This window comes from Nicotiana tabacum, chromosome 22 (genome assembly GCF_000715075.1).
Source record: "Nicotiana tabacum cultivar K326 chromosome 22, ASM71507v2, whole genome shotgun sequence".
Lineage (NCBI taxonomy): Eukaryota > Viridiplantae > Streptophyta > Magnoliopsida > Solanales > Solanaceae > Nicotiana > Nicotiana tabacum.
The window spans coordinates 69536762-69547882 of NC_134101.1; the positions used below are offsets into that span (position 1 = coordinate 69536762).

The window sequence follows — 11121 nt, forward strand, 5'->3', positions numbered from 1 at the left end:
TTAACTAATGATTTCTCAAACAAAAGAAATAGTCGTAATTAACAATTATTTTAAACTATTTCAACATATTAAAATTAAAGAATTCAAATGGAATATAAAAATTAAGGCATTTAATTTAAAGAGCATAATTATTTAATATAAAGTAAAATAAATTCAAATATTTGGGATCTACAATAACAATTATGCAAAAAAAAAAAAATGGACTAATCTACAACAATAATTTAATAATTTAATGGATGAAAATGATAATAGATTTCAATTAAAGCTTAATTCCATGAAAGTCAAAAGATATTAAAAAATTTAGAAGTAAGACATATTGTCAAAAGTAGTCAACTAGCACTAAGAGTTTTAATAGACTCCTCATACTTTCTCTTCTTAAAATTAGTACCCTCCCCAATATAATCAAATGAGATGAATTGCTATATATGTAACAACTCTACAAATTAGTTAGCAAAATTATTTAGTAAAATTATCCCCAACTTGGTAATGTTATCCCCAAATTAGTATGTAATTTACCAACATATAACTTTAACATATAAATTTAATTTAGCAATATATAACTCTAAATTACCAACATATAACTTTAACATATAACCCTAAATTACCAACATATAACTTTAATTTAGCTACTAACAATAATCATAGATTTACTTTAGCTAACACCAATCAATTTTTACAAACCAAACTAGGAGCAATTAAACAAAATTACTGTATTTAAAAAATAATAACAAAGGAGGATGAGGGAAACCTACCTGGCAGTGGAGGGTCGTCGACGGAGCTGCAGTGGGGCAGCGTCGCCGATGAGTGTCGCTGGTGATGGCAGCGGCGGGTTGGGTGGGGGGAGGGAGAGGGGAGGTTTGAGTGTGAGAGAGAGAATAGAGAAGGAATAAAATAGGGAAAGAAAAAAGAAAGGGGTCGGGGGTTTTAAAATTATATTCCAACCGATTCGGTCGGAAATTAGGTCAAATAGTCAAACCTCATTTTAATAAAAGATTCCGACTGAATAGGGCGTAATTTTTTAATTTTTTTTAATTGTTTCCGACCGAATTGGTCGCTAACAGTTACGCGGTATTTTTCGCCAAAATTTACGACGGATATAGACGGAATATTAGTCGTAATTATTATTAAAAATTGAAAAATATATTTTTATGCAATTTTCGACCGATTCCGCTGGAAATTTTTGACTACTTTTTCCTGTCGAAATATTTTAGTCGGAAATTGGCCATTTTTTAGTAGTGACTGTTGATTCTAGCAAGGTCAAGGTTATGTTAGACTGGCCTACTCCTCAATCAGCTAAAGAATTGAGAGGATTTTCTGGGCTTAACATGTAATTATATGAGGTTTGTTAGGGGGTATGGAGTAATAGCCAGACCACTAACTGAATTTCTCAAGAAAGATAAATTCCCATGGACTGAATGAGCTACTGCTGCATTTAAACAATTGAAGGCAGCAATGACTACCACCCTTATGTTAGCACTTCCTAATTTTGGTGCAGAGTTTGTCATTGAGACTTATGCTTGTGGAATGGGTATTGGAGCAGTGCTGATGCAACAGGGTCATCCCCTAGCCCACATGAGCAAGGTTTTGAGAAGTAAACACTAATTGTTATTAATATATGAAAGGGAAATGATGGCTATCATGGCAGGGTCATCCCCTAGCCCACATGAGCAAGGTTTTGAGAAGTAAACACCAATTGTTATTAGTATATGAGAGGGAAATGATGGCTATCGTGGCAGCTATCCAGAAATGGAGGCCTTACTTGATTGGAAAGCACTTTACTGTGAGAATTGATCATCAGAGTCTCAAATACCTCCAAGAGCAAAGAATTTCTACACCTAGTCAGCAGAAATGGTTAGCCAAACTGATGGGGTACGACTACACATTGTGTACAAAAAGGGACAAGAAAATCTGGTGGCAGATGCTCTATCTAGACTGCCTAAAATCCAACCACAACTGCAAACATTGTCATATGTGTATTCTGACTTCCTAGATAAAATTAAGGAGTCTTATGTCAATGATTCTCATTTTCAAAAACTAATCAACCAATCTACTCAAGACCCTTCATCTAAGCCTGCTTATATGTTGAAGAATGGAGTTCTATACATGTAATGACCTGGTCGGTCGTTTTGAGTATTACAGTCTCGTTCCCCCATTTACTACTTATCATGTGTTAAATTATAATTATATGACTTGTTGGGGAGGTTTCAGAATGAATTGGAACACTTAGTTCCAAGATTTAAAGTTTAAGTGGAAATAGTTGATCGGATGTTGACTTATATGTAAAAGACCCGGGAATAGAGTTTTGACGATTTCAATAGCTCTGTATGGTGCTTTTTAACTTAGGATTGTGTTCGGAAAATTATTTGGAAGTTCGTAGTCAAATTAGGCTTGAATGGCGAAAATAGGAAATTTGAGTTTGGAAGTTTGACCGGGGGGTTGACTTTTTGATATCGGGCTCGGAATCCGATTCTGGAAATTGAAATAGGTCCGTTATGTCATTTATGACTTGTGTGTAAAATTTGAGGTCAATCGGACTTGATTTGATAGGTTCCGACATCAAATGTAGAAGTTGGAATTTCTTAGTTTCATTAAGCTTGAATTGGGGTATGATTCGTAGTTTTACGTTTGTTTGATGTGATTTGAGGTTTCAACTAAGTTCATATAATATTTTGGGACTTATTGGTATATTTGGTTGAGGTCCTCGGGGCCTCGGGTGAATTCCGGATGGTTAACGGATTTATTTTTGGACTTAAGGAAATGATGAAGCTGGGCAGCAGCTAGTGTGATCGCTTCTGTGATGCCTTGGTCGCAGAAGCGACACCGCAGAAGCGAGGTCAGGCTCGCATAAGCGAAATGCGAAGGGGCAAGGTAGTGCACGCAGGTGCGGAGCCTTCGCCACATCTGCGAAGCCGCAAAAGCGGCTTGTTGATCGTAGAAGCGGGAAGGTGACCGCAGAAGCAGAGTAAATCCATCCTAGGCAAAAACCACAGATGAGGTAGAGTCTCCGCAAAAACGGAACCGCAGATGCGGTTAAGTGTCCGCAGGTGCGAAAGCACTGGACAGATTACTCAACAGAGGGGTTCCGACATTTTTGTCATTTTGGACATTTCCAACACGGTTTTGGGCGATTTTTGAGAGAGAATTCACTGGAAAACTTGAGGTATGTCACTTATGATCATTGTTAGTCAATAATATTGAATTATCATTGAGTATTCCGACTAGATTACGTATTTTTTGAGGTAAAATTCTAGGATTTGGGCCTAGGGATTTGACAATAAGATTTGAGGATTTGAAGGTCGAGTTGATGTCAGAATTTGGTAAATTTGGTATGGTTTGACTCGTGGTTGAATGAGTGTTCATATTTTATAACTTTTGTCGGGTTCTGAGACGTGGGCTCCACTGGCGATTTTTGAGTGTAATTTCAGATTTTGTCATATGGAATTAATTCCTATAATTTGTGTTGATTGTATCAAATTAATTGTGACTAGATTCGAGGAGTTTGGAGTCTGATTCGCGAGGCAAAGGCATATTGGAATAAAGTATTACACGGCTGAGGTAAGTAACACTTCTAAACTTGGTTCTGAGGGTATGAATCCCTGAATTACGTGTTATATGAATTGTTTGGAAGTGACACACATGCTAGGTGATGGGTGTGTGGGCGTGCACCATGGACATTGTGATTTAAATAAATTCCGTAGAGTTGCATAATCAAAGAATCATGTCATTATACACATGTTTCCCCACGTGTTAGAGGAATTAAGCTGAGGCTCATATTAAAGATCATGTTTAGGCTACGTGCCGATATTTTGGGACCCACATGTTCGTGTTGCTGTTAAATTAATTATTTTAAAATATAAATTTCATATTCAGTCATGTTCATCCATTTGTGAGGATATTTATGGGATCGAGTTGCACGCCGCAGCAGGCCATATTGGCTTTATATATATTATTATGAGATCATATTGCACGCCGTAGTAGGCCATAATGGCTTTATATAGCACTTGGGATGAAGGATCCCCTCCGGAGTTTGCACCCCTCATAATGAGCGCAGTTGATGTTTATTTTTGGGATGAACTTCCCAGGGCATGGAGTAGCCTTATTTATTTATTTATATGTGGCATGGATCTTGCCTAATTATATATATTTGGGGATGGATCTTCCTTTGAGCTGGATTGTCCTTATACAGTATTGAGTGACTGACTGTCAGCTGATGTGTATATATATATATATATGGGATAGGATCTTCCCTGGGCTGGATTGGCCATATACAGTACTGAGTGATTGAATATTTTAAGATTGTGAGTACACGAGGTTTCCACTGAGGTGCATCACATACAGCATGTACATTGGCATGTAGATATAGAGAGGTCATATTCCTCATATCATTCTGAATTGATCTATTTTACTTGTACTGAGTTTAACTGTAAATTTGAAAGTATGCCTACATTTTTGCACTGTTATTTATGTACTGGATTGTACCTCTTGAGCTCGTCACTACTTTTAGACCAAAGTTTAGTCTTGTTACCTATTGAGTACATGGGGTCGGTTGTACTCATACTACACTCTACACTTCGTGTGCAGATTCAGGTACTTTCGGATACGCGGTTGCTAGATTTCGGAGTTTCATCTGTTGGAGACTATCGAGGTAGCTGTTTGGCGTCCGTAGACCTTGACTCTCCTTCCTTTTCAGTTATTTGTGTTGTTCTGTATTTCTAGACAGTGTTTTTATTAGTCAAACTATGTTATCATTTATATACTCATGTACTCAGTGACACTGGATTTTGGGAGTGTATTGTATAAAGACAGTATTTTGTATCAAAAGTTGTAGGATTTTACTCTTAAATTTATTTATTGTGTTTTCAAACTTAAAAGAAATTGTGGTTTATTGAGGTTGTCAGCTTGCCTAGTATTAAGATAGGTGGCATCACGACAGGTGAGATTTTAGGTCTTGATAATATAGGAAATTGAGGATAGTAGTGGGAGCTAATAAAGAGTTAAAGGAGCAGATCTTGCACTTTTTACATGACAGTGCAATGGGAGGGCACTCAGGCATGATAGCAAAATTTCATAGGATCCATCAATTGTATTATTGGAGAAAGTTGAAGTCTGACGTGTATGGACATATAAAAAAATGTGAAACCTGTCAAAGGTGAAAAGGAGAAAATGTGAGCAGCCCAGGATTGCTTCAACCATTGCCATTCCATAAAGAGTGTGGCAATCAACATGGACTTTATTGAAGGCTTACCTATGTCCTTCACTAAATCAGTAATCTTAATGGTGATGGATAAACTAAGTAAATTTGCTCACTTCACCAGCTTGAAGATCCTTGCATGACAACTTTAGTGGCTCAAGCCTACATGGAAAATGTCTACAAATTACATGGCATACCCCAGACTATTATTAGTGACAGAGATGTGGTGTTCTTAAGCAAGTTCTATCAGTCTCTCTTTGAGGTACAACGGGTTCAGCTTCATCATTCTACAACTTACCATCCTTAGTCAGATGGGCAAACTGAAGCAGTGAACAAATGTGTAGAAGGGTACCTCAGGTGCATGTGTAATGACAGACCCAAGGATTGGACATACGGGCTATTCCTAGCATAATGGTGGTATAATACAACATATCACTCTTCCACTAAGCTCACTCCATTTGAAGTTCTCTATGGACAGAAGCCACCAACTCATATGCCTTATGTCACTTACAGCTCATTGGTGGAGGAAGTTGATAAAAGTTTGCAGGCAAGAGAAAGTACCATCAGACTTTTGAAGCACCATTTGCAGCTAGCACAATCAAGGATGAAGTCACATGCAGACAAAGAAAGGTCCTTTAGAGAATTTGCAATGGGGGATATGGTCTTTGTAAGGTTGCAACCTTACAGACAAATGTCCTTAAAAGGTCAATCCTATCACAAGATGAGTCCCAAGTACTTTGGGCTATTTCTGGTGATAAAACGAATAGGTTTTGTGGCCTACCAACTGGATTTACCTGCTCATGCTAAGATCCATTCCACCCTCTATGTATCACAACTCAAGAAACATATTGGAGTTGGCACTCTGGTTGCTGAACTGCTAGTTGCTCTATCACCTCATGGGTATATTGTCTTGGAATCTGAATCAATTTTGGAGTCCAGAGTTGTGCCTAAAGGAAGCAGAATTGTGACACAATTCCTAGTAAAATGGTTCAATTACCCAAGAGAAGACAACACTTGGATGGATGCTCATAGTTTTAAATAACAATTTCCTACCTTTGTCCTTGAGCACAAGGACTTTTAGCGCGGGGGGGGGGGGGGAGGGGGGAGGGGAGGGATTTGTTACATACCAAAGTAGTTAAGGGCAATAGGAGTCATTGTAAGTAGTTAGTAAGGGGCATAACAGTCTTTGTATTCAGAAAGTTAGTTGTAGTTAGTTGTAGTTAGTTGGGCGACTGAAGGTAGTTAGGAGGTGGTTAGGAGCTGTTAGAGGGATCTTAATAAAAGGGAAGCACCAGCTGATTTGTGGGATATTCCGAATAATAAAAAATTACTCTTCTTCTCTAAACTCCTAAATTCTAGAACCTTCTCATGTGCAGATTGTTCAGAAGCCATTCCTACTCTTGGTTTCTTATCTGCATAATTGTGTTTAATTTCGATTAGGCACACAACAAGTTGATTTGATTTCGCTTTGATTTTTTTTTAGTTAAAATCAAACCAAATCAATTATGATCGTATTTTTTTTAATACCAAACCAAACCGCATCGAGTTTTTTTTTCTTAATTTAACTCGGATTATCGATTTAATATAATTTATCGATTTTGTTTGTACATCTCTATCCAATACTATCCCAAAATTAGTATACTAATCCCATAAAACGACCCCAAAATAATAAGGAATGAATATTCAAAAGGACATTGTATTAGTTGTTTTGGTGACAGCAAGTAATTGCAGGTTGCACGCTTGTCCACATGAGTATGACGCACACGCTTACCAATAGTGTCTTCTAATCTGAATCACATGCTCCCACTCATTTTGACTTTTTTAGGAATTAGAGAGAAAAAGGGATCTTTCCTTTAATGGAAACAAATTAGTTGTGGTTCTGCTGCCAAGTGACAACTCATTTCCTTTAATGGAGTATCATTTATATATTTGATTAATTCCACTGCTGATCTTGTTATATTCCTTCTTCTTTTTGTTTTCTTTTTTTTATAATTGTTTTTGGTTCTTGTTCTAAATTATGAACATGCTGACCATCACTTCAACAACTATTTTGGCCTTTAACCTTCACTTTCAATCATTTTCAAAGAGAGAACTTTATTTATCTAATTTTTTTCTTCATATAGTTAGCAATAAGAAATATAATTCTGAAATATTGAAATCTTTAAGTCTGGAAATTATTCTGTTTAGAAGTGAAATTGTATATTGTGATATTGTTAAACAAAGAAAAATAGATTTCCTGTCAGAAATCTTAATGAAATGGTAACTGCAATTTGTTTATAATTGCCCAAGTTTGCATAAAGGGAAAAGCAATATTGAATTCTGATTGAGCTAACGCTTTTGGCATTTTGCAATTACTATTTTATAAAAGCCGAGAAATAAGAAGAAAAAAGGGGACAGAATCTTTATGTTGATATGATTGGTCAACATCCAGCCAACAATGTTCTGAAAAATACATAAAATTTTGCAATAAACAATATAAACAATTAAAGTCTGAAATTGGTATGTATTTTAAAAAGCCAAACCAGTTAGTGCATTCCATAAAAACTGAGCTGATGACACTCCAAAAAACAATGTTTGATTTTGGCGAAAGGATTTAAGTTTTATACCAGGATAATATAAAAAAAAATGTATACTATCATTATAACTTAATATTTGTTGGTAAATTACTTACAAATTTTTATCAAGTTATTGTATATTTTTCTATTTTTTGCTTTTTTCGTTTTAGAAAAAAAAAAGTTTTGTTATGAGGATTACATAACAGTAGTGGGCATACTTTAATTCATTAGAGAGCTATAATTTAAAACTGAAAATTACTTCCAGAAAGGGTCTAAGGACATTCCAAAAAAGGAAAGTGCTGATCTCCTATGTGCTTTTAATCACACAATGATATAATAAACCACCATATCGCACTGAATTTAGTCAATCTTGCCACTTGTTAAATTGTCATTAGTCGTCGAGCACTTCAATAAATTTTCAGTTAACCTAAAAGTTCCTGCACTAAAGAACCTTTGTTGAACTTTCTGGCTTATTGGCATTAAGACACGTATTCGACTAAGAGACAAAGAGAATGATTTTGTAGTTAGTCTACTAAATGGTTCCTTAATTAATCCTCCAACTCGTAGCCCTAGGTTTTAATCTGACTTTAATATTCAATGTCGCTGCTCTAGTATTAGGAGCTATTATGTCGCTGTTCTAGTATTTTTATTAGGAGCAATGAATTATGATTAGTAAAACAAATTTCCTTTTATTTTTGGGGTCAAATGAGAGAAAGATGAGTTTCAAACCAGAAGGGAAATCTCATTGTCGGCAGCGAATGAGAGCATATTCACGACTTTGAGTTCAACAATGTGTATTTGCATAATTAAAGATTTTTAAAAGTCCATATTTATACAAAATTTATACTTATTATATAGGTGGGATTAACTTAACACAAATTATTATTTAAATATTTTTTATAATCGTAACGTCTGGACCAACTTCCGGAAAACTTTATGTATTTGACATCCTTTAGTAAAAGTTACTTGGGAACGTGATGATGCTAGGCGCTAGGAGCACCATACCGTTCAAACTTGCACACTAAGACCTTATAAAATTGTTCACTTTAACAAGGTAGAAATGACCCAAAAGAGAAAAATAATTGAGCACTAGAAAGTTCATGAAATCATAATGCACCAACAGAGGAAACACATATCAGAAATAAAGTATTCAACAATTTAGACTTTCTTTCAAAGACTATAACAATCGAAACATGGAAACTAGAAAAAGGAAAAGAAAAAGAGTTGAGGCCTCCAACTATTACAAACTCTATGGGTCTCATTTTTTTATGAAATTATTATTATTATTATTATTATTATTATTATTATTATTATTACAAATTCTTCTTCTTCTTCTGACAATGATTTTCAAATGGTTTTAAATATTTTATTTACAAACAAATGTAACTTAGCAACCTTTATACGTCTTGCTTCACAAATATCAAAAGGTATGATGGGATGAATAAAAAAAATTCGCCTTAATTAGAAATTTAAAGTTTGAACTTTTGAATATGATGCGGCATGAAATCAAAGTAAGGGCCGAGTATGTGATACTAGGCAGTGTAATTAAAGGCGTGTTTAAGCCCTAAAGTGAGGCTTGGGATATTTTGAGCGATTCAATATTTTCATCAAGGCTCTAATACATACATTTCTTTGTTAGTGAGCGTAATCCTGAAGAAGCGACACTAAACAATTGATATTTTACATTATTGTAAAAATAATTCAATTTCTTTCTCCATATATTTGGTATTCATGCTTATAGATATTAGTCTTGAACTACCCATACATATTCATAATATTTTTTCATATATATATTTTTTTATTATTAAAACTCACGCTTTATTTGTGATTTGTGCTTAGAGTCCCAACAAATCTTAGAGCTTTATTGTTATTTTTGGCCTTTAATAATTCTGATAGTAGTTGAAAATAGGAGTATGCTATTGGGGAAGGAATAAATGACGGAGCAAGTGACTTAAGACTTTAACTAGCTAATAGTGACTCTGAATCGTGTCACAAAAGGACACCTGCACTCAGCGACTACTGACAGGGCTGCTGTTGCCTCTTGGAGTTAATAACACGTAGGGGCACCACTCAAAGTAGGCACATCCAATTTTGGAAGGGGCCCCAAACTAACCCAATTAAAATATAGGCATCATCTAGCTTGCTAATTGACACGTTTCCTATTAAATTAAATAAATGTCTAGTCATGTTTATAGCATTTAGACTTTCGAGAAATGATGGGCTTTATGACAAGCCAACAATGAATGGCACATGTTTCATATGATCTAAAGCCATTGAATCATTATTGGAAAGATTTAGGCTACTACTAGAGTTTCTTTCTTCACAGTTCTAAAATGTTGTTTATAGACTAGGTATATGATTTGAATCTCAAAGAGGTTTATATATTCCTCTTAGTCTCGACTCTAAGGATAATCTTGTTCGCTATCATTTTTAGAGAATCGCCTAAACTTTCAATTAAAAAGGTGAAATAATTTTAATTTTCATTATCTCAGTTGAAGTACTGAGCCTTCCTGATTGTTTAAATATTTAAGTACAATGTAAATCTATAGACTTATTTCAACCACGAGTTACTTGTCTCTTTGGAACTACATTGTAATCTTTTAATTTCAACGGCAGATATTACATAAAAGATGAAGATTAATCGGAACATTGAGGTCTGCATGGATATTTGAGTAAAAATAAGCTTTGAAGATTACTAATATTGTCTTGGGAGTGCAACATTGTTTCCTCTGAAAATCAGAACGTATTTGAGATAATTTTACTCTTGTCCACTTTTTTCTAATTTGACAATCATGGAGTAAAGTCCAAGCAAGAACTGACGGAAAAAAATGTAGAATAAATAAAGGAAATTCAACTGAACAATAATTGCTAGAAGGTTAGTACATTTCACACTACGAAACGAATAATGGTCCATGTACCACCGAACTGTTTCCAGAAAATCCACTAAAATTATTGAAATTGTCTCAGAGTAATTAACTTGCAAAGGAGAAAAGAGCAAGTAATCTCGACCACCTAAATGTTGCCTGATCAAGGTTAACCGCATAATTTGAATTATTTGTATGTTTTTATCGCACAATAATCATGACGCAGCCATGAAAACGAATCAGGACAAGAAAAGGATGATCCGCCAACGCTAATTGAGTTGTTTCGTCAGTATTAGTAATGGGCCAATATTTGGGCCCACCAAGGCCCAAAACCATTCAAAGGAACTAGTAACCACTTTGTTGTAATTGCTTCTCGTTTAATACTTTGCTCATGTGAATCTATATATGGTTTCAGGATGTACCTGAGGCAGGGGCCAACCGGCCAAACAAGACCTCAAATTCTCAAAATGTCCATTGATTTTCGTTTTCTCAATTATTTCTGCATGGACTA

At 35.2% G+C, this 11121-nt stretch overlaps 1 protein-coding gene across 1 annotated transcript; it reads left to right on the plus strand.

Moving 5' to 3' along the window:
* The first annotated feature begins 737 nt into the window (after positions 1-737).
* LOC142175920 (uncharacterized) lies at positions 738-6233 on the plus strand. The gene is made up of 4 exons (XM_075242927.1): positions 738-863; positions 1447-1581; positions 5316-5453; positions 5670-6233. The coding sequence occupies exons 1-4, from the start codon at positions 738-740 to the stop codon at positions 6231-6233; spliced, it is 963 nt and encodes a 320-aa protein (XP_075099028.1).
* Positions 6234-11121: the final 4888 nt, after the last annotated feature.

Excerpts from the sequence above, each read along its gene's own strand:
- LOC142175920 (XM_075242927.1), top strand. The coding sequence starts at position 738 with ATGAGGGAAACCTACCTGGCAGTGGAGGGTCGTCGACGGAGCTGCAGT. Across the intron at positions 1,582-5,315 it reads CCCTAGCCCACATGAGCAAG|CTTGAAGATCCTTGCATGAC; the intron begins GTTTTGAGAAGT and ends TCACTTCACCAG. Across the intron at positions 5,454-5,669 it reads TCTATCAGTCTCTCTTTGAG|AAGCCACCAACTCATATGCC; the intron begins GTACAACGGGTT and ends CTCTATGGACAG.